The sequence below is a fragment of the Cydia fagiglandana genome, chromosome 8 (genome assembly GCF_963556715.1).
Source record: "Cydia fagiglandana chromosome 8, ilCydFagi1.1, whole genome shotgun sequence".
In the NCBI taxonomy this organism is placed as follows: Eukaryota; Metazoa; Arthropoda; class Insecta; order Lepidoptera; family Tortricidae; genus Cydia; species Cydia fagiglandana.
Genome location: NC_085939.1, coordinates 316,788 through 344,250, shown reverse-complemented (window position 1 = coordinate 344,250; position 27,463 = coordinate 316,788). Strand labels below are relative to the sequence as shown.

Genomic DNA, 27,463 nt, shown 5'->3' with positions numbered 1-27,463 from the left:
TATGTAAACAGTGTCCAGCGTGCAAGACTGCCTAGGAATAACATGCTCTATCATGCTCTGCATGGTCAGTGCGCCAGCTATCCGCGGGCAACTAAACCAACGAGCATTTTCGATTTACCGTTCTGCTCGAGGCAGACTGATTTTAAATAATGGACACTGAGTGGCTTTTTCAATTTAAAAAGGTTTTTTTAAAATGACTCGACTTTTCAATTGCGCAATGGGACTAAACTTCAAAGTTTCAGTCACGTAAAATAAAACAATGACACGTTTAATTCTACTGTGCCAAGGTGTCTTTGTAAATGTTTTCGTTTTTCAGGCAGTCATTGAAATGTTCAATTGCCTAATTGTAGCAAGGCAAAACAGTAAAGTTCGCATTCAAGTGTATCTCTGTTACACTCATTAAAAACTCTAAATGTACTGTACTATTATACTTAGAATAATTTATTAAGTTAAATTCGTCTTTAAAATTAGCATTTCCCTTGTGATTTTTAGGGTTCTGTACCTCAAAAGGAAAAAAAACGGAACCCTTATAGGATCACTCGTGCGTCTGTCTGTCTGTCCGACTATTCCCCGCCCTTTATCTCTCAAACTACTGGGCCTAAAATCATGAAAAAAAAACACTACATAAATAGTACTTTACCTATAGATGACAGGAAAATCTATTAGAAATGTGCAGTCAAGCGTGAGCCGGACTTATGTACGGAACCCTTGGAACGCGAGTCCGACTCGCACTTGACCGGTTTTTTCTTTTAATATAATGTTTGATCTTTTACAATATAAGTTTACGCAGCTGAGGTAATAAACTTTTCGTTTCAAGTTGAATAGTTTTGGGCTGTGGTTCGGCGACCAATCTATTATGCTCTTGGGATTTCGTTTTACTCACAAGCTTATTTTGTGATAGCAATGACATTTAAAACTCCTACAGATATTTTTGTCTGAAAGCTAATTTAAAATGATCAAAGTAGCAGTGTTCTAATGAAATGTATCATTTTAATACCTATTATGTGCCTAGCTCAAGTAAATGTAGATAAGTAGGTAACCCCCTAACAAAATAACCTGCAATCGTAACTTTACTTAAATTCGCAATTAACAAAAATTTGTAATAAGTTTATTTTAAAAGAAAGAATAAGGATTGCCAGACGTAGCGAGGTATAAGGGTATTTAATCAAATTAGGATATTCTGCCTAATTTGAATAAGGGAGACCCTTACAAACGCGAACAAAGTTAAACATTTCACAAAACTTTTGGTGGGCCATTTAGGTACTTTTTCCGTCAGAGCCTGGGAACCCGCAGGATGGATTGATGTCATTTTTATGTAGAATCATAAGTTGGAAATAGTTATTCATTAGCAATTCATAGTTGCAAAAATGGACTTAATATATTATATGTTACCTTAAAACCCGTTTTAGTGAAAACGCGTTTACCTTTTTTACGGTAGGGACGAGTACCATGGTATGATATTCTTAAAATAAAATAAAATGGCTCATAAAATAAAACTCTTAACTGTACATCGGAGGACCTTATTACAAAAGGTATAAGGTCCACCGATGTACAGTTAACAGTGTGGGCGATGTTACCTACCTAGTCACAATATTTAGCACAAGGAAAAAATTCCTGACTCATTTTAACTCGTATGTATTTTTAAAGCCATAAAAGCTTTTCGTATATTTTTGGCACGTTCGCTCTGTGTTGCAATACGAGTATTCCTACTATCAATTTGCAGGTTCTATTGCAAAAGAGAAAATCGCTATGCTTTAAGCTAATGTACTGTACCTAATCCGAATAGGTACGTACATATGTGATTTTTGTAGCATAAGTAAAGTATGTATGATGTGCGCTGCGGGTGTTTATATTAAAACATCATACGCATAACTAGTTTAGAATATGGACTGACTTTTACTTGGGAGAAGCCGTCACAAGTTTAATATTTAGGGCTATATTTATTCAACTTCAATTCACTAGGGTGTGTAATGATCGATATAAAAATAATTAATATATTTTCTGTAGATATAACTACATTTAATATAATTTCAGAAAATATAATAACTCATTTTGTATAATATACATTTGGTATATTATTAAAATGTTTCATATCATTTTGTATAATTATCTTTTGATATAACACTCATTTATTATAACGATCATGTGATATAATGCTCAATTATTATACAAGTATTATTATATAAGCATTATATCAACAATTCTACTTTAGATGAAATAACTTTATATCATAAATTCAGTATAGAAAATATGCATTATACTTGAAGAATGTTATGCTAAATGTTATTAGATCAATTAATCTTTATATAAAATTATAATTTATATCATATGAAAATATATTAAGTGTTGTTATATCATTTAATAATTATACTAAATAAGCGTTATTGTAACTGATATTATAATAAAAATGTTTATAGCCATCGATACGCACCCAATTCACTAAGCGTGAAATTTATTTATGTCACATGATAAATAAATAACCTAAAACCGTCAATTTTTTTGTGCTAAACTATAGTTTACTAAACAATGTGAGTTGTTGTAGTGGTGAGCGCGCACGGCAGGGGTGCGGCGGGCGGGCGCGGCGCAGGCCCGAGACATGAGCCCCGCGCGCGCACCCCGTCCGGCGCGCCAGCATGCAGCGCCTGCGCTCCACCTTCAAACGGTCCAAGACGCCCACGCCGGCCGACATGAAGACGCAGAGCAGCCTCGAGGTGCCTAAGCAGGTGGGTGTTAACGCTACTAAACTTACCCCCTAATTCCTTTTAAAACGTTGATTGAACTTTCAAGGATCGTAAAAGACGTCTATTCTGGTTTAACAGTTTATTACTTAAGGTTTTTGATCTTGTTGGTATCATCGTTGCTTGTCTCATTACTTATTCGTTTATTTGTGACGTCTCACAGGTAAAGGTACCTTATGGCGGTTGGCGCTTACGCTGTTATTAACGCCGCTCCAATATTATTGCGGCGCTATGCGACGTAAACGCCACCTGGTTTACCTTTATTTTGCCGTCAATTTTTCTGCCGATTTTCGTTTCACAGAAAATTTTTCAAGTAATTTCAAATCGCAAAATAATCTTTACATAGAATATTTACTTCAAATAATTTTAGTTCGGATTAGTTATGTTTCACCAAAAATTTAAAACATTAGTTTTGTTTCAAAAACAATTTGTTCATGTAATTTTTTTTCACAGAATCATCGATCTGTAGAAAAGTCACTTCTTTTAAATACGGTTCACCAAAATTTAATATACAGAATAGTCATTTAGTCGAATTTTATTTATTTAGTCGTTAATTAAACGCAATCTGCTTCTCTGGTAGGAATTCGTGTTTAGGGGTTGCCGTTCTAACCTAACGCACTTTTCTGGCAACAGTTCGTTTTCTTGGGGGTCGCAGTTCTAACCTAACCTAACCCACTTTTCTGGCAACATTTCGTTTTCTTGGGGGTCGCAGTTCTAACCTAACCTAACCCACTTTTCTGGCAACAGTTCGTTTTCTTGGGGGTCGCAGTTCTAACCTAACCTAACCCACTTTTCTGGCAACAGTTCGTTTTCTTGGGAGTCGCAGTTCTAACCTAACCTAACCCACTTTTCTGGCAACAGTTCGTTTTCTTGGGGGTCGCAGTTCTAACCTAACCTAACCCACTTTTCTGGCTACCGTTCGTTTTCTTGGGGGTCGCAGTTCTAACCTAACCTAACCCACTTTTCCAGCAAGGGTTCGTTTTCTTAGAAGTTGTAGCTCTAAAGTAACCTAAACTCCTTTTTTAGCAATTTCAATGAATACTACGAGTATGTGAAAGGTAATTTTGTAAAATAATAATAGTTGAAATTAATATTCTGTGAACTGTAGTGTCGCCCCAATAATATTCAATGAATAATAATTCTACAGTCAGTCTATTAATTTATTTAAAAATCTTTGAATAAATATTCTGAATTTTAATCAAATTACAAAATATGTTTCTTTGAAATGAATAATCGAAGAAACAGAATTAATTGTAACAAAAATGTGCGATTCGATTATTCTATGAATAATTTTCTGTATAACAAAATTCTGCAAAAAATTTGGCGATAAAATAAGGGTACACCACGCCACCTCCATAATGTACCTTTTGCCGTGTAACGTCACATTTGTTGTTTAGTAACATTCTGTATTCATCACTCGTTCCTTACTCGTCTTGATCAGTATCCGTTATTGTCTTCTTTGAGCAAATTATGTAAGTAGCCTCTCTCTTAATAAACCGACATACAACTATTATACCTACGTATTATACCTATCTAAAATGGGCCTCTTAATACACGGAGCTCCTATTTCTGGGCGGTTAGCCTTTTGGGCATCTGGAGCTATCTAACGAACCTAATCTACAGACAGATACCTTTTGACTTGTAGTGTCTATCTAACTATCGAGAAAATATGTGACGTTCCGCGGCAAAAGGTACCTTATGGCGGCTGGCGCTTACGTCGCATAGCGCCGCAATAATATTGGAACGGCGTTAATAATAGCGTAAGCGCCAACCGCCATAAGGTACCTTTACCTGTGGGACGTCACATATTACTCTTTGGGGAAAAAAGCGATAGTGTAATAAAACTTTAAATGGGAAAAAATGCTATTGGGAATTTTTCTACGCAGAACAAACGAATTTAAGAAGTAGATCGAGCTACTCGGATATATAAATAACTCACATTTATAGTAAGCCTATTATATGAAGGCAGACTTACAAAACATGTACTTATGTGCACACGTATGTACGTGCTGCTTATGTGGAAGCTGCGATGAAGCATCGCTGATAAAGAAAATGAAACGTTAAGGGACCATCCAGCCAGATGTATCTAACTTATCGAACCACAACCTAGTAGGTAGAGTTTGGGCCAGTTGGAATCTTCAGAGGATAACTATCTTAATAAAGTATTATTTTATGATAAAAGTCGTGTTTAATTATACAATTATTATTAAAAGGAAATGTAAATCATGTTAATTAATTAAATGTAATTCATACAAAAGTTCCGAATAATAAAGATTAAACATTAACACAAAATACTATATGTTGAATAACGTGATTTATTGCATACCTATATGTGTCCAAATTAATCTAATCAATCAAGCATGAAGATGCAGTGTTGTACCTCAATATAATGACCCAGTTTCGCAATATTGACTGGCTGTCGGCGTCGCAACGTCAGTCGGCTCTGGCACACCTGTGTTGCTTATTGGATACTGATCACATAAATCTTTTATAATCATCGGTCCCGGAGCGACTTTTCTAAAGCGCCGCTTATTTTCTTAACCATCGCAGGAGTAGGGATAGATAACCACTTTATCTAAGTAACTTTTTTTTGCCACGATGGTGGCAAACATGTTCAGGTCCGGCCAGATGGTAAGCGGTCACCGCAGTCTAAGGACGCTTGTTAGGTACTCCAGCGGTGTCACAAGTGCGAAATCGATCTTTCACAATAACACAAGGATTCGGTTAAGTATAAGAACAAAAGATTCACATACTATCACTACTAATATTCGTTATAAATGTAATACTAACTCTGTCTGATTGTTGCCTCCCTCTTCACGCTTAAACCACTGAACCGATTTAGGTATAATTTGGTACCTACGAAGATAGGATAGTTTTTACGAATCATCATCATCATCATCCCACGCAGACGAAGTTGCGTTCAGAAGCTAGAAGGTATAGGGAAGAAAACCGTCCCTCTTACCAAGTCTGCTTTTGTCCTAACATTCTTGTGGCTTTCTTCACCCTTAGATAACCAAATATAAATAACTTCCCTTTGCAAGAAAAGTCCTTTCGAGAAACAAATACAAACATGGCTCAAGCCAAGCACCTTTGTGACGATGACTAGATGTGAAGAACCTTTTGAGAGTTGTTAGTACCTACATATTATTATTTAGATATTCCCCTACATGTTTAGACACGCACACAATGCAAATGATTGCTCTTCATTCATTTACCTTGTTCTTTCAGTGTTGAGCGTAATACTCAATTACAAACTAAAAAATAATCGATTGCATTGATGACTTAGATATCATTTTGATGTCGGAATTAATTGAAGGGATGTTTACAAAAACAACATAAATGACCACACTGGTTGACACCTGAAATTAACAATGTTCATAAAAAAGTGTCAACCGCTCTAAGCAGTTATGTTGTTTTTGTAAACATCCCTTCAATTAAGTAATTGGCCTCACTGTCCATCAAATATCTCATGCCAACCTTGCTCAATGGCTCTTTATCTACCTACTCATTCCAAAACAGGACCCCACACACTAACCTTCGTCAACTATCACATACAATTTCATGGCCTTGCCTGTCAGAAACTTCCAAAGCTTCTAAACGGATTCTGCAATTCCGGTAATCTATAGGTCCTTCTATGATGTTGCCTTTGAAACAGCCTGCAATCCCTGTATAAAGGCCGATGCTGTTTTATAAAATTGATATGGTTTTTATTTTTCGTATAATTTCATTCTTAGTGTCCGATATAGAAGTGTTAACATCGATGAAAAAATAACGATGGCCTTTCTTTTTAGACAACAAGCCAGCCAGGCACCAACTTTTCACTTATTATTATAGAAAACTAGCCAAATTCAATTCGAATAAGTGTTCCGGGAACAAAGTTTTGTACGGAACACTAAAAACGTACGCCGCCGAAAGGTTCGCCAGTTTTTAGGCGGTCAGTATCAGTTCGACATTGAAGCACTGAACCTTCGACTGAAACGTGATATTTATGCTGAATCCTGCCGAAACAGAAACCGAAACTTTGGTCGGACCCTAATTATTTTGATACATTTATTTAAGTCAGCGTGCGACTACTGAGTGCATTTCGTGAGGACCAATGAGCGTGAGCTGCTAACTCTAATTGGTCCTTACAAAATGCAACCAGTAGTCGCAAGGTTATTGGTGCGCGTGAGATGACTGGGGGTCTAGCAAAGATAACAATCATACATCGACAAATGCCAAACGAATAGAAAAAAATATATCGGGATGACAGATGCTACGAAAAGTCACGTGACTATTTGTCCATACATTACTTTTTAAGTTAGATTGGCGTTTTCCATCAACAGTCTTGGCTGGGCCCCCAAAATGACATGACTCAATGTCGTATATCGTAATAAGATTAAAACCTTATCAAATTGAAAACAGAACTGGTCTCCTTCTCGTCGCATTTGCTCGCCAGACGGTTAGCAGCTCGCCCCTATAGTTGAATCCGTTCCAACATACATCCTGTTAAGGTAAAGGGCTACGCTTCAGTGGCCTCTTCAGCGTTTCCTAGTAGAGAACCTGCAAGGTATTTAGGGCAAAACGAAAGCGAGGTACCTGAGAAAAGCAGGTTATAATGAAAATTAAACGCGTTAATAAAATAAATTCTATGCAAACATTTATAAAACTAACAAGGTAAAAATTCAAATTATTTTATTAAAATATTAAAATTCGACCCGTCCCGCCGCCATGGGGTTTTACAGAGTGGATTGTTATGTCTGAACATACTTTGAAGGATAAATATGAAGGTTATACTGAACCACTTTTACTATGGGGCAAACCCCGAAAATGCGCAATAAAATCTTATTCTTAGTCTTTAAGTTTAATCTTATCAAGTCATGATAAGATTAAACATAAAGAAAATTTACCATTTGCGATTTTCTAAACCACACCTTATATTATTAGAGTCAGTCCGTGAAAAGTCTGCAGCGGATTTGATAGCCCACGCAGTGCACGTGTTATTTTAAACGTCAAACTTCTATGAAATTATGACGCATAAATGACACTTGCACTGCGTCGGCTATCAAATCCGCTGCAGACTTTTCTTGGTCCAACTCTACTCAAGTAAATGAGTAGGAAAAAGAGAAAATGTTAAAATTGAGAATGTAAATGTAGAATTTAAAAGTTCATGGATAAATTATGACTTTGCGCGGTGAGCAGGAAAAAACTAAAGCCAGCGCTTTGTATCGGTACAGAAAATTGTTTAACTAGTTTGAAGCCAAATTACAATTTTCCGACGTCAGGAAAAAAGTCGTTTTATCAGCCTTTATCCTGGCTTGAAGTTTAATGGCGACTATTACCATAAATACTTGTGTTCTGTTTAAATAAAAGGAGTTTTCGAGATCGTGATCAATTTTAAAAGCGGAGCTTATTCTACTTGTGAATTTTGTGACGATTATTCGCATTGCATTTTTAAGTAAAATAATTTACAGTACATATGGTCCTATTTTTCCGCACTAGTGCGTAAAATAGCACTTTACGTGCGATGTCAAAAGTTTAAAGGGCCATATGTACTGTAAAACGTTGTACGATACACGTGCGAATAGGTAATTCGCAACTCGTGTCAATTTAAAATACTCCCTTCGGTCGTGTTTTAATTTATCGCCACTCGTTTCGAATTTCCTCTTTTTCGCACTTGTATCGTAAATAACTATTCAATACGGTGCTCATTTACGAGTACATACTTTTACATTTGTCCATCGAAACAAAACAAAAGCGATGCAGTGAATTCAAAAAAATGTCTTTATATTCCGTTCGTATTTACGCAAAATACGACAAGTGGAATGATTGAACTGAGGAGGGTCATTCACCTTTTGACGTTATACCTATAACGTTATATCGCCATGTACCAGCATTGCGAGAATTGTGCTAATCCTTAAATTGGCAACGGGATAAAGAAGGAGCATTACCTTTGACTATCTTTTTGCATTCACCATCAGAATCATTAGCACTATTGAATTCCGAGAAGGCTTGACTTCACGACATTCCATGTTTTTTTTTTTAATATAAAGGCCTCACAGTCACCAAACCCGTTGTCTAAACATCAATGCTTAATCGCCTGCCATAGATGCAAAGGCCTGTGATGAAATGAAATGTTGATTGAGATGATAACAATTGAAATCTGTGGTGGTATATATTCTGAGTAAAAGTTCTTCGTCGGGTGAGAGTATATACTTTTGTGCCATATGCCCCTTACTTGGTTTACTCCTGTAAAGTTATAAACCAAGCGAAAAGAAGCAAAAAAAATATTTATAGAAAAGTTTTACATTTAGGAAATATTGAACTTATTTATCATGTAGGCATATACGTTTACTAATTATCTATATTTATAAATGCAAGTGTCCTGACTGACTGACTGACTGACTGACTGACTGACTGACTGATTCATCAACGCAGAGCCGAAACTACAAAAGCCAGAAACTTGAAATTTGCACACTAGATTGCATTTATAAAGTGTACAAGAGATAAGAAGCGATTTTGAGAAATTCAACCCCTAAGGGGGTTAAAAAGGGGATGAAAGTTTGTATGGGGTTAAAGTTTTCTTTTGAGCTACGAATTTGAAACTTCGTTAAAAGATATATTATTAAGTAAAATACAAGAAAACTAATTTCAGCGTTTTTGAAAATTCAACCCCTAAGGTGGTGAAATAGGGGTTGAAAGTTTGTATGGATATCAAACATTTTTTCAAGTGTGGGACTTGAACCTTTGTATTTAGGGATATTATTAGAAGACAGGAAAAGTAATTTCAGCGTTTTGTAAAATTTATCCCCTAACAGGGTTAAAAAGGGGTTGAAATTTTGAATCCATTACAAATGGTTTTGAAACTTCTTAGAAAGGCATAATAGCCGATTACAAAAAAAAAGTGATTGCAACGTTTTTGGAATTTCAACCCCTAAGGGGGTTAAAAAGGGGATGGAAGTTCGTCTGCGGGTGCAATTTTTATTTTAAGCAAGGAACTTGAAACTTTGTAAAAACGTTTTAAATTAAAATACAAGAAAATTCATTTCAGCGTTTTTGAAAATTCATCCCCTATGGTGGTGAAAACGGGGTTGAAAGTTTATATGAATATCATACATTTTTTCGAGCGCGGAACTTGAATCTTTGTATAAGGGCATAGGTACCTAATTATGAGAATACAAGAAAAGTAATTTCAGCAACCAACATCAAAATCCAATTGACTTGAAACTTCATACAACATGCTAAAAAAGAAAAGTACTTAATTTCAACATTGGTTGGATATGAAAATTATATGTACTAAAGATGTAAAATGTTGAAGATAAGATTCCACGCGGACGAAGTTTAGGCATTTATATTATTCTCATATCCGTTTTTGATGAGTAAGATGTTAAACGCATAATGTATGATAATCCTCTAATTTTTGACTAGATCTGATAGCAGAACTAAAATATAAAGGCAAGGCACAGTCAAGATTGTTTAATGTTTTCTAAAAGGCTGTGGTATTCTGACTATAATTTGGATAGCTTTTTTTCTGCATCAGATTCAGATATCATTTTTCGTATTATACTTATTGATAACTGTCACCCATGCTATATTACAATTTAGATTCCATGAGGGCGTAGAGTAGACCGTCTTAAGCTGTTCAATCTTTGTTTTCTCCCGTAAGCTTCTCAATAAAGCAAACAACCTGAACCAATTGGTCCAATTGAATTATTCAACTTCGCAATTGCGGCTTCCAATTTAGATTAGAGTCAATCAAAATGCCCAAGAATTTACTACTTCAACTTGTTCAACTATTTCTTATTTTATTTATATTAAGAAATAGGGAATCGTTGCGTCTAGGAGTATTAAATAAAATTGATTTAGTTTTGCTACAATTTAAGTTGATTATTTATTTTGATTGTTAACTCATTTCCGATACTTTTGGGCCTAATATAAAAAAATACAGCAAAAAGTTAATTACTCATAGATTACAGGAAAACCAATAGCGTAAGTTGATTTTAAGGAAAAAATATGAATGTGTGATTATGATTACGGAACTCTTGGGGAGCAAGTTCGACTTTCAGACAATACCTTTATCAATGATTTATTTCCCCTGAGGTTTTTGTCATATCTAGGTACTTTGTAATTTCTAAGTCTAGATATGTATCTTACAAAGAATGCTTTTTTACTTGTCAATAATTTATACTACCTACTCAAAGATTGATGGAAAACTTTAAAATAGTTGTCCATCGATGGTACTTATTTTTACTGCTTTTTAATAAGCTGGCCTTATAGTATTACCTACGGTTGACTCCTGGTTAATAGTTAATACGTGAGTAAATTGGCTCTCTGTCGCTAATAAAACCATCGTTAATGTGGTAACAGCTGTCGGTTCTCCGAATGGATAATAAAAATTAATGAGGTTAGAATGTATGTATGTATAGAACTATATTTACATGTACCTAGTCCATGGCTACTTAGAATTAAATATAATCTGGCACTTCTTACGTACAAAAACTTTGATTCGTTGGTTCCGTTTTCGACTGTTTCCTCTTGTAAAAATATATATAGCTACAAAAAAGGATAGTTGTACACCTTTGTATCGATTGGGCTTATTTCGAAAATTTTATCGAGTCGAGAGTGACCGTTTATGATTGTAATCGAAAGTTATAAGCTATATATTTTTACCTTGCGATGTCAATCTTATTACATTCAAGAACAATACATCAATGGTTTACTTAAATATTTGTTAAAACCTGAATTTAGAAAAGAATGTGTTTTTTTTTTAATTCATAACACATAGTTTATCGCCAAACTGCAAGACAGTTTGTTGGCGAACGGTAGCCCTGAACATTCTTTCTTAATCTACTGTGTTAGGTGTAGAAGGTACTACCCGCAACACACTTACCTGATCAGTCGTTAGGCTTTATCTTATTGCAACAAGGTTCAAAATTGGTCAGAAAACTGTGATTCTGACGTAAAACCTTATATCTACTATACTATATTATAATACATAATAAATAATGTTTCAAAATATGACTCACTTTTTATGTCATCGGGGTAGTTCCGAAATAAATGCATCTTTTTAGCGTTCCGTACCCAAAGGGTAAAACGGGACCCTATTATTAAGGCTTCGCTGTCCGTCCGTCCGTCCGTCTGTCACCAGGCTGTATCTCACGAACCGTGATAGCTAGACAGTTGAAATTTTCACAGATGATGTATTTCTGTTGCCGCTATAACAACAAATACTAAAAACAGAATAAAATAAAGATTTAAATGGGGCTCCCATACAACAAACGTGATTTTTGACCAAAGTTAAAGTTAAGATTTTTAACGTCGGGAGTAGTCAGTACTTGGATGGGTGACCGTTTTTTTTTGCTTTTTTTTTTAATTATGGTACGGAACCCTTCGTGCGCGAGTCCGAATCGCACTTGCCCCGTTTTTTATATTAGTTAAGGCACACATGGAACAAAAAAAACATTAAGCATTAAATATTAAACATTAGATGTTAGGTCCGTAAGTTTATCACAGCTTAATACATACATACCTTAATACAACTGGTAGCGCCCGGAGCAGACTGAAGCTAAACGCCCCGTCAATGACGTCTGGCTAACGTTGCCGGTGAATTAGAATAACTTTTTTTTAATTCGTGAATTATCTAATTTACGTAATGTGTATAAAAACGTTGAGCATAAAGTGAAAGAGCTCAAATTGATCAGTCAATGACAAAGATATTTCCACCCCTAAAGAAAGCCGGCATAAATATGGCCTCAATCAAATCTGATCTATTTTGAATCGGATAAGAATTGGCATCGCAATAATCGCAGATTGTCTTACAATACGAGAACAATAGGGACTTCGGGACTAATTCAAGCGCTCGACTTATAAAGTGCTATATTTAGGTATTGCACCTTGGCATCAAAGAACAACGCGTTATGTATACGTAGATATAGGTGAATGTAGGTACTCGTACTTGTGTTTAATTTGATTAATTCATCACTATACAAGGTCCAATTGGTCGACCCAAGTATGCTTTTTGACTGCCTGATCTTTTCCCATCCTTTCGACGACGTGCTTTGGTTTCACTTGTTACCTATTAGGCGGTTCAGATAGCCATCAATTGCTCTATTTCGGCATTCTTTCGTATACTTCACCTGCCATTGACGGGTCCCAGAGTCTTTCTTATTACCTTAGGTTCTGTGACTAGAAGGCTTCTCTCCTCCCTGAGAGTTAGTCATCTAAAAAAATATATATATGCTTCATCCTCCGCTATTGTCGAACATGCATAGTTGGCTTGGTAATTCTCCACAGCTGAGCGTTTGTGACAATTGTGACGCATCTGTGGTTCTAGCGAAAAATTGTACAAATGGACTGAAACTTATTAGTTATTATAGTTTTAGTTTAGTTTTTTTGCGAAGCCCCCATTCCGCATTGGGCTAGCGAGGGGACTATAGCCCAAACCCTCTCGTGCTTGAGAGGAGGCCTGTGCCCAGCAGTGGGATGTATATAGGCTATACAAAAGAAAATAGTTTTTCACTAACTAGTTAGCATTTATAGCGTATTTTAATCGGTGTACGTGCGTGTACGCAGGTGCGGTCGGCGTCATTCGATGAGATCCAGTTGGAAGCGGCGCGCGGCGGCGGCGCGGCCAGCGCGGGCGCGCTGCTCGCCGTGCCCAGCACCAGCGCGCGCAGCCGCTCCTTCGACTCCGCCGGCTCCGAGGACTCCGGGACACACCTAGAGGTAAATGTAACGGCTTATCAGTAACACTTAGGGCCAGTTGCACCAACCACATTTGACAGACTGAGGGGCTACCGCGAAAACCGAAATTCGCAAATTGCGGGCATTTTTCTCTGTCACTCTAATTACGCCTTCATTGGAGTAAAAGAGAAAGATCCCCGTAATTTGCGAATTTCTGTTTTCGCGGTAGCCCATCTGATCAGTGTCATCCGGCGGGCCCCGGCGCTTTACTATGACACTTTCCATACATAATAAGTGTTCCGTGAACAAAGTTTTGTACGGAACAGTAAAAATTTAGCGAACTCTTTAACGATACGAACAGTTTCGTGCAACTGACCCTTACACATCCCAGGAAATATTTTTATTACGTTCGTATTGATAAACTGTGAAACAAAGTGTTGCGCGTGCGAGGCACCGGCAATAGATTTTCATATATAACATAGCCGGTCTATGCCAGCGGAACGTCTTTGAGGGAATTGGTGGTGCGTTTATATCTATGTATAATCTTCATAACTAATAAATTATAAGTGTGCAGTATACTATTGTACAAGGTTTAATCTAAGTGTATAATGTGTCTTTTGCCAACCTTATGCTATATGCTATAAATTGAAACGGAATAATTCTGAATTTAAAATTACAAAATGCGCCGCCGGGCACTCAGCATTATGGATTATTCAGATTGTAATAATAGGTGACGAATAATACGAATTGAATCTAGATTTGTTATTTTATTCTTTGTGATCTCTCAGTGCCACTTTTGCACTGACAATCAGACCAGGAACCTATAGGGATCTTTGGTTGGGTCTAGGGGTTCAGTGATACTATGACAGAAATTCATAGGTAATAAAAAAAATAAGTCATTTAAAAGGATAATATTAATAAGCCGGAAAATAAACAAATCACAACAATGGAAACTTTCAATTTGGATATTACAAGGTACCTACCTACCTTGTAATACTTAATATTCAAAATGAAAGTTTCCTGCGAGAACTTTTCCAACTTACTTGTTACACATCTGTAGACTTGAAGTGGTCACGGCTAAATAACAAACGCATGTTTCGAATAACTTCTAACTGCGATTTTATACGGGTTTCATAAAAGTGGTCAACTTGTTGATGACTTTTCAACGTCAGAGAGCGCAAAGATCCAATGCGTAACTTAAACTCATGTCGCTATTTAGGATTCTGGCGTTGTGTTTCGTTCAACCTTCCTTCTTACTAACAGGAGAAATGTTTTCTCAAGCCTAAGGAAATGGCAGCTGGAGAATATTTTAAACTAAAGTTTGGAACATCTATTTGCTTTAGTCTACGTTTCAACTCACAGTATTCAACTACATATATTAATTCGGTTTGTAACCACGGTTACCGCAAGAACTCGCTTGGATTGGAATAATTTTGCTGTGTTTGAATACAACTTATCAAAGTAAATAATTACGGTGTAGTTAGTGGTACGATAGATATTTACACAAAGTAACGTATACGTTAGCGTTTGTTTACGCAAGTACACTGAAAGCAATTATTTCCATACCAAATTCTGACTGTAAATTTTGAAATTTTTGGCACTTTGGGCGTATCGATATTTTTAGACGTGACTGTACCTACTTAAGTTCAAGGAAAATTTCGTATCTTGAATCGTTGTTTTTGTGCGGCAGGTACCGCGACGATGGTCCCGGCGACGCTCCGGGAAGGGCACCCCGCCGCTATGCGTGCATTGCCGGCACATGGAGACGTGGCTGGCGCGCCGCAGCGAGGAGCGCCTCACGCCCGAACGCTTGGCACTCTCCTCCTCCGCGGAGGACGACGACGACGACGACGACGACAGCGAGCAGGACTTGCCGCGCGTGCTGCTGGCGCCGCCGCCGCCTCCCCGCACCCTCCTCCCGCCGCCGCCTCCTCGCACCCTCCTGCCGCCGCCTCCGCAGTCACCGCCGCCGGCGCCGGGCGCCCCGTCGTTCGAACTACAGCCTCCCATCGATGAGCCGCCGATACTTCCGCAACGGCGTCGCTCCATATCGAGACAAGAAGCGTTCTTCGTCGAACCGACCGGCAACTCGCTTGAAAACGTCCGCGCTTCAGAAGAAAGCGCCGCCAAAGACTCCCCCGTTCACGACATCTACTTGGCCGTGCCGGAATTGAAGCGGGACCGCGCCGCGTCCGTGGATTCCTGTTTTTCTAAAGTTTCCGGCGGTGCTAGAGCGGAGGAGTTGAATAGTGCGGGGAACTCCCTGACTGTGCCGGTGAACGGGCTGCGTTCGCGCTCGGTGGACATCGTGCTGCCGACCGCCGAGCAGTCGCGGTACAAGGCGTTGGCGTTGACGTCCGCCGCCTCTCAGGTGCCGCCGACGCCGGTCGGCCCGGTCCCAGACCTTGCTCTCCCCGAAGATGATAGGTGAGTTCTCTTTTACATAACAACTGACGTTATACAATAAAGGCACCGTGATGTCCGTGATAAATTTACCGTCCATGTTTTATCCCTGTTCAGGTAAATAAAAAAACAGTATGTTTAAATTTGCTGGAAACTGGATATCGGTGGGACGTTGCAAACCGTTGCTATTGCAAAAAAGTTGGCGGACAGTGGACACGCCCGCCCCGAGGCAATATTGTCGGCGACTTGACGGCCTTTGTTGGCTGCGTCCAATGCGCCCAGGAACGGCGCAGCAGTGATGTTGACACATCGAGGCGCTCGTTAACTACGTCACGGGCTACGTAGGTACTCTAGCAGATACGCATATATGCGCAACTATAACAAGAAACACTGTTAAACCCCGAATTGTTATTACTTAATGCGGCGCTTCGTTGCAATTCAAGGGAACATAAAAAATAAAAATAAATAAAGCGTTTATTCTCAAGCTTACTTACAACACAGCTAAATACATGCAATCTTCTGCCAAACCACAAAGCGGTTTGTTGGCAGACGAGGCTCCTGTAAGTTAATGTAAGTTGTTTGTTGTTTTTTGCATTTGTTAGTGGCGTGGAAACTAAAGAGTTTTTCTCATAAATATTATAATTATAATATGTGACGTCCCACGAGTAAAGGTACCTTATGGCGGTTGCCGCTTACGCTATTATTAATGCCGCTCCAATATTATTGCGGCGCTATGCGACGTAAGCGCCAGCCGCCATAAGGTACCTTTTGCCGTGGAACGTCACATATGATGTTTGATCTTATGTATAAACAGTTATTTATGAACATACAAGGCGTAACAAAAATAGCACCGTTTAAAGGGATACGTATACCCAATACGGACAGACACAAGGAGCTAGCGAAACTATAAGTTCCTAGTTATCTACGGAACCCTAAAAAATGAACCATAATGTCCTTACTGTATTTTAGAACATTGTGATTGTTATGCTTTAATTAATATACCTATGTAGGACGTAGGTAATAATTACTCAGTATAAGCCGTTTACCTAAATTGTTTTATTTAAACGAGTATTTTCCGGAAGTAGGTAGGTACTTAAGAGCCAGCATTTCATTAGCATATAATTTAATTTGAGTTTCATTGCTATTCTGGTCACGAATTGACAATACTCTTACACTTTATAAATACCCGTCGGCAGGAGGCTTCTCCGCCGGACCAATATAAACCGGATATCGATCGAGAACAACTATTCGGGGTATATATTTTGGTCTTTGATGCGGCATTTGGTTTCAAAGTGTCTTTATGGCTTGAAAGCGGATGAGTGTTCCGGTTCTGAAGCGAGATAAGCATTTTGGGTATTTTATATTCAATTTATTGAGCAAACTATATATAATAGCATAATAAAATGTGTTTGAATTGAACCGCTTATATTTATTTAATAAAACGCTTTTCCCGTTAATTCCAGCCTGAACTCCCCTACATAAAAAGGGCAGGGAAAATTTCATACATCGGCCTGGGTACTTCCCGCATTCGTAACTCGGCCTATTCAACTCGAGGAACACGTAGGTACCCCGTAATGTGCCGCCGGGAATACGAGTACTTATGTATAACTTTATGAAACACATGATTAAAAATAAGCAATTAGCGTACCGTAAAATGTGCCTACTTTGTAATTGTGCTCCAACAGGTTTTATTTAAGAAAACTATATCAACGACGACCTCATTTAAGTGTTACAATATGTTAGTTAAGTAAGTGATAGTTTAGTTTTAAACGGCATATAATTAATTATTACATATTTATAATCATAACAAGCGACCCGCCGGGATTCGCCAGGGTTATACAAAATCTTAACAAATTATAGACCTAAATTGTTATGATTTATGAACATTTAAATTAAATTTAGAATAGAATGAAAGAAACTTTATTGACTTTCCTCTCGAGTGCTATATTTGTCTACCGTTCTTCATCAATTCTCATCTACTCAAAGGTTAACTGGCAGAGATCCCTTAAATTGATAAGTTCGCCTTAAACTGTACTGCCTATCCTGTGCTTGTTACTGCATATTTGTGTTTTGTACAAAAATAGTTAAAACATATCTTTATTCAAGAAATGCATAAACTAAACTCAAGTAATAATTTTTGGAGAAAAATTTGGAGCAAAGTAGGTACATTTTAAGGTAAGTTCACGGTTGACACTTATGAAATATCCTTCTCTCAAGTATTCGAGTTCTACATAGATTTTATGAAACCTAAACCACGCATGCCACACAGCGCTATAAAATGTACGGTGGAACGTATTTAATTGCGCATTCTCTCCATATATTATTCGAAGTACATCCTAAAACCAGCCGAGCCGGAAAATCGGATGTTAGTCTTATATCCGGATGAATTTATAGAGCAACGTCGAGCTTGTACTGAACGGAGGGAAACTACATCTAAAAGTGAATAAGAGTTTACATATATACTGAGATTTTTTATATTATTATGTGTTCCGTACTCCACATCGGATATCTTCATTAATTGTTTCATTGAGAGAGTAACGCGATCGTTGACCAATGATGCCGCTAGCGTCTATGTAGTCGCTCCGCCCCACGCCGTGACGTAGTTCCGCTTCCACTTCCTGCGAACCGTTGCTCGCTTCCCGCCACTCGCCACCGCCATGTCATTGTTTCGTCGACCGTCTTGACCGATGGTCCGCAAATATTTTTTGCGTATATTTTTGCAGCATGGTGCTTTAACATTTCCGATCCAAAGCTCGGTCGATTAAATAGTGAGATATGGCAGAGATCGCCACTATTAGTCTTTTGGCGGTCTCGCGATCGAAGTCATCGAACGGTGCTTTTCGATTCTACCCACTTTTTTCTTGCTAAATTAATTTTCACATTCCATGCTGCTAAAATCGTTACCGTTAACTCGCATTTTCGAGATCGAAGTAGGAAGTGCGTCAGTGGTTTTTGTTAACAAGTGGTAACAAGTCGCTCCGCATCGGAGAGGGAACGTGCGGTCATCGTGCCTGCGGCGGCGGCGGCGGCGGCGGCGCCCGGGCGGCGCGGGGGCGGACGGCCCGCGCGCGCTTCTGTCGGGTGCCGCGCTTCGCTGAAAAGGAGGTTTGGATTGTCTCGAACCATCCGGTGAGCCAGTTTAAGATATTCTAATTTTATTGGCGTTCAGAAGTTACTTCGACACTAAAGGACGGTTCTCAGGCAGTAGCCTGGGAGTACCTCGTGTTGTTAGTTGCGGCGCGACCGGGGCGCCCCGTCCCCCGGCGCGGGGGCGCGGGCCCGGCCCCGCCCCCGCCCGCGCGCGCCGCGTCTTCTGCTGTCTTCCAAGGTGACTCCGAGACACCGCGACGCTGCGGGCCACGGTGGACGCCTCCAGTCCGCAGGACTCGGAGAGACGTCACACGCCCGCTCCTGTTGCTGCAGTCGCGGTGCGGACGCCTCCAGTCCGCGGGACTCCGAGAGACGTCACACGCCCGCTCCTGTTGCTGCAGTCGCGGTGCGGACGCCTCCAGTCCGCGGGACTCCGAGAGGCGTCACACGCCCGCTCCTGTTGCTGCAGTCGCGGTGCGGACGCCTCCAGTCCGCGGGACTCCGAGAGACGTCACACGCCCGCTCCTGTTGCTGCAGTCGCGGTGCGGACGCCTCCAGTCCGCGGGACTCCGAGAGGCGTCACACGCCCGCTCCTGTTGCTGCAGTCGCGGTGCGGACGCCTCCAGTCCGCGGGACTCCGAGAGACGTCACACGCCCGCTCCTGTTGCTGCAGTCGCGGTGCGGACGCCTCCAGTCCGCGGGACTCCGAGAGGCGTCACACGCCCGCTCCTGTTGCTGCAGTCGCGGTGCGGACGCCTCCAGTCCGCGGGACTCCGAGAGACGTCACACGCCCGCTCCTGTTGCTGCAGTCACGGTGCGGACGCCTCCAGTCCGCGGGACTCCGCGAGACGTTACACGCCCGCTCCTATTGCTGCAGTTGCGGTGCGGACGCTTCCAGTCCAGCGGGACTCCGAGAGATCCGCGTGGCTCTGCGAGACGTCACACGCCCGCTCCTGCAGCTGCGGGCGCATCGCGGGTGGATCGCGCCAAGGTGAAGGCGGACCGCTTCTGCGTCCCGACTGCTCGAGCGGAAGGAAGGTAAGTTACGTGTAAGCAGTGGAAATGCTACGAGTACAGCGACGATCGCCGCGTTGGTTGCCGGCCGTCATGACGTCGCTGGTGACCTACGCGCCGGTGGTGGCCACCACGATGGCACCGCCGAGGGCAACAGCGTCGCCGTGATGATGCGTGCAACTACGAGCCTAGCCATCGGCGCCTCCCGTGCCGGTAACGTCCGTCACGCGCACCGGCGCCTGTCGAGCTGGCCGCCACGACGGCGCTTCTCGCACCTGAGCCTGGCGACGGTGGCCGCCATGATGGCGCCGCCCGCTCGATGACACCGCCTGCCCCCCGAGCTGGCCGCCACGATGGCGCCTCTCGCATTACGCATCGACGCGGCGGCGGCGGCTGCCACAATGGCGCTGCCCGCCACGATGATGCCGCCCGCCACGATGGCACCACCACCTGCGCACGTGCGCCTCTCGAGCTGGCCGCCACGATGGCGCCTCTCGCCTCACAGCAGTGCCTCCCAGACCAGCCAGCCAGACGGCGACCGCCTCATGCACCGGTGCCTCCCGAGCTGGCCGCCACGATGGCGCCTCTCGCCGCACGCACCGGCGCCTCCCGAGCCGGTGGCGGCGGCCGCCACGATGGAGCCGCCCGCCTCACGCGACAACGCCTCTAGAGCGGGCCGCCACTATGGGTCCTCGCCTCACGCACCAGCGCTTCCCGAACCAGTGGCGGCCGCCATGAGCCGCCCGGCCTCAGGCACCGGTGCCCCCCCCCCGAGCCGGCCGCCACAATGGCGCCCCTAGCTTCACGCACCGGCGCCTCCCGAGCGGCGGCGGTTGCCACAATCACGCCGATGCTGTCCACCGATGCTGCAACTACGACGATGTCGTCCCTTGCTCGCTGGGCGCCACAGTATCAGTTTTGTCCTGTCCACATGGTTCCATTGAGGTACGCAGGCGCCTATAGCTATGGTGCAGGTATAGGTATGGTATGGTACAGCACGAACAGACCGCTAAGCTCTTGGTTTCGGTTAAAGAATCCTCCGGCGACGGCAGACAAGGTCGTAAAGAGCCCCGTCCTAGCGCGGCTCGACTGCCCGGAGTTGAAAGCGGTAAGATATGTCGATACTCAGAGGAAAATACGTCGTGTTCCCGGGCTTCATAAAGGTGCTGATCGACTTCGCTGTGTCGCTTCGAAGCTCCTACGACTTCTCGAGGCCATGGAGTGGTCCAACCGGAGAACAGCTAGCGACAAGGCCCTGTGCGACCGCTCGAAACCGAGGTGAAAGGCATCGAAAAGGTCTGCAGACTTCACATAATTATCTCTGCTTGCTCGCGCTCTCCAGCTTAAGTTCCGTCTTACAAAGACGAACTCGTGCGAAAAGCCATAATAAACAAAATGGGACAAATAAACCCGCTGCGCCTGAACAAGCTTGAGTTTCCGGTGCTAAGAGAAAGGGGCCAAGAGGACTCCAGCAGTTTCCATCTGTCTGTATTCGACTTTATCGAAACAGTTTTGTTACGCAAAGCGCCAAAATCGATTTTAGACTTGATTTCATCAGTTCGATTTCCTTAAAAGCATGCTACTAACTCGATGCCCTATACTAACTCGATATAGGGTGTCTCTTCGGATAAAGCGAATTAGACCATCATGCTCCTAGACATCACGTGGGACACGCGGCACAACACACCGATTGAAAGTTTTCTTTTTCGCGACATACAGGCCTGCCTTGCTGCAGAGTTTCTCGCAGAAATGAGACTCAATGCCTTCTGTTCAGTCTCAAATTCGCAAACTTTAGTTCATGGAGGAAGGTGAAGCCTTCGCAGTCCCCAGCAACACGGAGCTGCCGAAAGCCTCGCACCACTTTCTTCCTCATCTTATGCAAGCAGTCCGTTACAATCTCCAATATTGGTAGACAATGTACGAGGTAAGGCCCTTTCAGCGAAGAGTAACCGTTAACGGGCCGCATCTGCAGCGCTGACGACAGAAGTGTAAACATACAACCGCACCGGTACAGTATACATAAAACGACGGCGACACTACATCCCTTCCGTTACTACGGCTGTCGCAAAAACTGCTGATGCCAGCAGATCGTCTACAGGTCGCGCTGGTTGCTTGCTACTTGCCAGGTCGGTACAACCCCCGAGGGCAACGGTTTATCAAGAAGTCACTGCGCGCCCGAGTGGCAGCTGCGCCCAGCAGCCGCCGAGACTGTCTTCACCTGACAGGCGCCTTGTTGGCCGGCCTCCGCTTTCGAGAGCCCTCGCACTGTGCCACGGTATTTCTTAACAGACTCATTGAACTGCTACCACGACCTTTGACAGCTGCCTGTGAGACTTGGCATGGATGTCTCCACCTCCCAGCCTAGTCTGTGTACTGCGACGGCGTGATAAGGAGTCTTAAAGCAGCTGTGGTAAGCTTGCAATTTACTGGCGGTCCTAGTGAACACAACGTCCGACCGCCCTCCCTTACGAGTCAACGACCTTAAGAATGAGGCGTAGCTCCTGTCAGATAGGACGCTTCAACACCGAGCTGGCGGGATCAGGAGTGACGTCCGCTACTGGCGTGACTGGCGCATGCATATAACATGCCAAGGTCTAACGCTACGTAGCGAACGAAACGCAACTGTCACTGTCTCACTAATATGGAAGAACCGGATATTCCCGATTCCGGTACTGTGTTTGTATAGAAAACAGTAACGGGAGCCCCTAGATCGTCCCCTTGTCTAGGCTGCATGTACGGCCACAATGTAGAAACGGTCTTTATGGTGCATCAAAAATAAGATCAACTGCCAGGTACCTCTATCCAGTGAAGTAGCGAGCTATCTCAGACGTCTATTTCTATTATCCATGTTAGCTTTCAGAACGATACTCGTTCATAAGCCTCTCACAAGTGCTGTGTATGAACCACTATCGGACACTATGCCTTCTTCCAACGCCATTAATAGCGAGACCAGCGCCTCCCAAAGCACCAGCTTGGGACGCGAGACATCAGTAGTGCCTTTAATACTGTGGACTTCGATATACTTCTTGCATTTCTGAATAGACTTAATGTTTCTTCTAAAGCTCTGTCCTGGTTCCGTAGTTATCTCTTTGAGAGACGGCAACGAGTTCGGGTTGATGACAAGGTCTCCGAATGGACTGAACTTTCGGCTGGTGTCCCTCAAGGAGGTGTACTATCTCCTTTACTCTTTTCAATTTTTATTGATAGCATAACCAAAAATTTACATTCGTCATACCACCTTTATGCAGACGATTTACAGCTTTATTCAGCGTCCAACCTTGATGACATTAGTTCTCTAGTCAGCCAAATGAACTCCGACTTGGAGTCTATCCGTGTATGGGCATCATCCTTCGGGCTGAAAGTTAACACCACAAAGTCGCAGGCAATAATCATTGGTAGTCCTTACTCTATCTCCAGGCTGTCTTACCGGGTCTTGCCAGATATTTTGTTCGACGGAACTCCTATTCCTTTCTCTTCCACTGTCAAAAATCTCGGTATTACTATGGACCAGACGCTCTCATGGGATCCTCATGTCTCTGAAATCAGCCGAAAGATTTTTGCTTCTCTCCATTCCCTGAGGCGCCTGCAGAATTTCCTCCCGCTTCCGACTAAAATTATGTTGGCTCAGTCTCTTCTTCTTCCACTTCTCGATTATGCCGATATTGCGTTTCTCGATCTGAGACAGGAACTGCTTGACAAGCTTGAACGCCTGCAGAATATGTGCATAAGATTTGTATTCGGTCTAAGGAAATACGATCATGTTTCTCTATTTCGCACTCAACTTAATTGGCTTCCCATCCGCCGTCGCAGGGATCTGCACATTCTTTCTCTTCTTTTTAATGTTCTTTTTATTCCTTCTTCTCCTCTCTATCTTTTACAAAAATTCAAGTTTTTGGCAGATGGTAGTGGCCATCGCCTTCGATCGAGTACCAATCTTGCACTGGCAACACCTCATCACAAATCTCGTGCGTATGGTAAATCTTTTGCGGTACGAGCTGTTCAACTTTGGAATGAGTTGCCTCCCTCCTTAAGGCAATCGCGGTCCGTTGCGTCGCTTAAGGGGCAGTTAAAAAAGCTGTGGCTATCGGACCGGAATTAACTTGTTCGTGACTATAGATATTATATATTTATTATATTTAACGTAGGTATTCTATATATTTGTTATATTGTTAATTCCAAATTTTATCTTATATTATTTATTTTCGCCCTCTTTTATAATTTGATTGACTTTCCTCTAGTCTATTGTACTCAGTGCTATATTTGTCTACCGTTCTTCTTCAATTCTCATCTACTCAAAGGTTAACTGGAAGAAATCCCTTAAAGGGATAAGTTCGCCTTTGTACTGCCTATCCTGTGCCATAAATTTGTGTTTTGTGTTTTGTACAATAAAGAGTTTATACATACATACATCTACTTGCCCTAATTTAAATAGCCCTACAACGTTAGGTACGTTAGCAGAAGTACGATAGAATAGCTGCCGCACTTTTGCTGTTAGCATCAGGCAGCAGGGTCAATGACCTTACTCTACTACACTGTAGCCCGGGCAATTACATAGATAACTTTAACGCTATTATTTTGTGTCCGAAATTCGGCTCTAAACCAGATAACGTGTCTTACCGACTGGACTCTTAGAAGCTCCGGAATAAAGTATAGACCCAGTATAAGTAGGTAGTCTGGGTACGTCACCTTGCGAGAATTACACAAAATGTTAGGGGACACTTCGCTTATTTCTTTCAGCCACAGTCTCATCCAAGCCGGCCTCGCCTACGATTGCTTTTGATCCACGATGTACTTAATAACTAAATTGGCTGGAAAGCTATTCACTTAGCGATATTTTCGCTTATGTTAATTGGGAACATGACTCGCCGAGATTCTGCGGATCGGATGCGATTTCGAATGAGAATTCTCTTAAACCAGTTTAACGTCAGATTCGAACCTGAGATTACAATTTCAATTCTCAATTTCCTGTAATTCACATTATAACGAGTCACTGTGATTTCATGGGTTGCAATATGGTGTATACATATTTATTCGTTCTCTGAGTTCTATGACAGTAGGTGTAGCCCTATCGCTTGCGCGCCCGCTAACTCGCCACCAGGAGATAATAAACAGGTCTCAATGAAGATATCCGATGTGGAGTACGGAACACATAATATAAAAATTTTACCTTCCAATAAAATTATTATTATGTTTCCTATCCACATCGGATATCTGAGTAATGCCTTCCTGGCAGGCTACTAGGCTACTTTTATGCCGACGGTACTTCTCCTCAACAATGACATGGCGGTGGCGAGTGGCGGGAAGCGAGCAACGGTTCGCAGGAAGTGGAAGCGGAACTACGTCACGGCGTGGGGCGGAGCGACTACATAGACGCTAGCGGCATCATTGGTCAACGATCGCGTTACTCTCTCAATGAAACAATTAATGAAGATATCCGATGTGGATAGGAAACATAATAATAATTTTATTGGAAGGTAAAATTTTTATATTATTTCGATGTCATTTAAATAATTATTAAATATTATCAATGAACAAATCAATAAGCATACTGTTACTTTCTATAAGGCTTGTTTCTTTTTTAGAAGAAATTATATCGATGATTTTTTTTGCAAGTTTTAAACTTTTTTGCACTTTAGGATATATGTTATTAATTAAACATGTTAGTCATACAAACTTACAGTTAACAAGGTAATTTTAACGTAATTGTTCTAAGTATTCTACCATTTCCGCTACGGTATCATAAAGATTATTATATTTTTATGAGTCTAATTTTCAACCACGTTTGACTGGAGCCACGAACGTGCGAGTGGCGTACGCTCGCACACTTAACAAATTACTCTTTCCAGCAGGATAATGGAACTTACCTTGTTATAACCTGCTTTTATTATGAAAATGCGTCCCTGCGTGAAAAACACTAATCAAAAACCAAATTACTTTCAAAAGAAAAAGCGAAAACGAAGTGAGGCGGTATTCGCTGCGGCAGCTCGTGTTTAATGAAATATGTCAGGGGATATTTAACCGTTTAAGAGGAGAATTATGCCTGAGTCTGGTTTATTCGATAAGATTCTTTGTAATTAAAATAAATCTTCTCTTAAAAGTAATTACTTATGCAGACACAGTTTTGTTTTCATTAAAAGAAGGATTAAGATAGATAACAAATAAATCATAATTCCCACAACACAGGCCTTTTTGAGCTTAGTTTGGGGCTAGGTTGATTTGTGTAAGACTGTACAATTTTATTTATTTATTTATATTGCGGTTGAATGGTTGATATGATTCTTAGGAACGACATCGCAATTGCACGTTTTTTGAGTCGCAATTGCACCTTTAGAACTGCGGGTAACGTTTGTCACCGACATGGATCAAAAAACAAATTACAAAATGTCTAGTAACTCTTCAAAACAAGCGTCTTGGAATAGAAGCATCGTTTGAATATGTAAAAGAGGGTTTTTTTTTAAATATTATATGATATTTTTTTCTAACACACGAATTGTCCAATCCACAAACATTTATAAAATTACATATATATTATGTAATGGAACGTTACATAATGAGGAGTAGGTAAATATTATGTTGATTAATAAAATTATAATATTTTATACCTACTTTTAACAAAGGTATCTATTCATTTTAGAATATGGTTATATCTATTTTTTAATGTCCTATTATATAACGAGGTGACGTGGTGGGATTAAATCGGCCAATCGACCCCTGATACTTGTAATAAAATTCACCTTAATTCGGGGGTTTCCCGTCGAACCTGGCCGGGGAACAGACTAAGGGCCCGATTCGGATTTTGAAATAGACATCTATTAGATATCTTTAAGACATCACCAAGATATGATAACGATATATTTAAGATCTAACCAGTCAAATTTGACATTTGCGCGATTCTGGAGATACTCTTGAACGATTCCCACAGGATATGACTTAGAGATCCAATTCACATCTAATAGATATTTTACTCTATCTAAAGTAAAAGTGACGTTGGTTGCCCGAATTGCGCTGCAAAAGAGAACTAGTTGATATCTAAACTATAACATATCTAGAATGGATCTAGTACGTGTCGTCTCTTGTGAATATCTTGGAGCTCGAATACGGCAGTAAGGATGCGCGTCTTATCACGCCGACAGCGTAACAAATTGACATTGAAGACCTTTTCAACTCCGAATGAAGAGGGCTTACGGCCTCGGACCCGGCATAAACATCACGTTCGGAACGAGCCTGCGATGTAATAATAGAGGTTTGGAGGCAGAGACTCACTGTTTTCATTTAGAAGCGTGAGCACAATTTGTAAATGCCCTCGTTTCTTATTCATTCTTCAATTCGCGCTTTCAAAATGTAATTTAACATGTAACATATATGTAGTTAGAGCGATCGGAATACGATTCAGATCAGGCAGGCCTTTGAAAAAGAAGAAAAGTGAATAATAATATAAATCTTTTGTCTGGGTCTTGTTTCTTTTAAAACCTCCCGTGTTTGGTAACGATTGCCACTGCGAGGTATTAAGACATGCCTAGTCTGCGTCTTGGCGAGCGATATTGCGCTCTTTTCAT

At 41.3% G+C, this 27,463-nt stretch overlaps 1 protein-coding gene across 1 annotated transcript; it reads left to right on the top strand.

Annotated features, from left to right (window-relative positions):
* Window positions 1–2,633: 2,633 nt before the first annotated feature.
* Window positions 2,634–15,831, top strand: LOC134666892 (eye-specific diacylglycerol kinase-like). The gene is made up of 3 exons (XM_063524198.1): window positions 2,634–2,723; window positions 13,290–13,442; window positions 15,091–15,831. The coding sequence occupies exons 1-3, from the start codon at window positions 2,634–2,636 to the stop codon at window positions 15,829–15,831; spliced, it is 984 nt and encodes a 327-aa protein (XP_063380268.1).
* The last annotated feature ends 11,632 nt before the right edge of the window (window positions 15,832–27,463 follow it).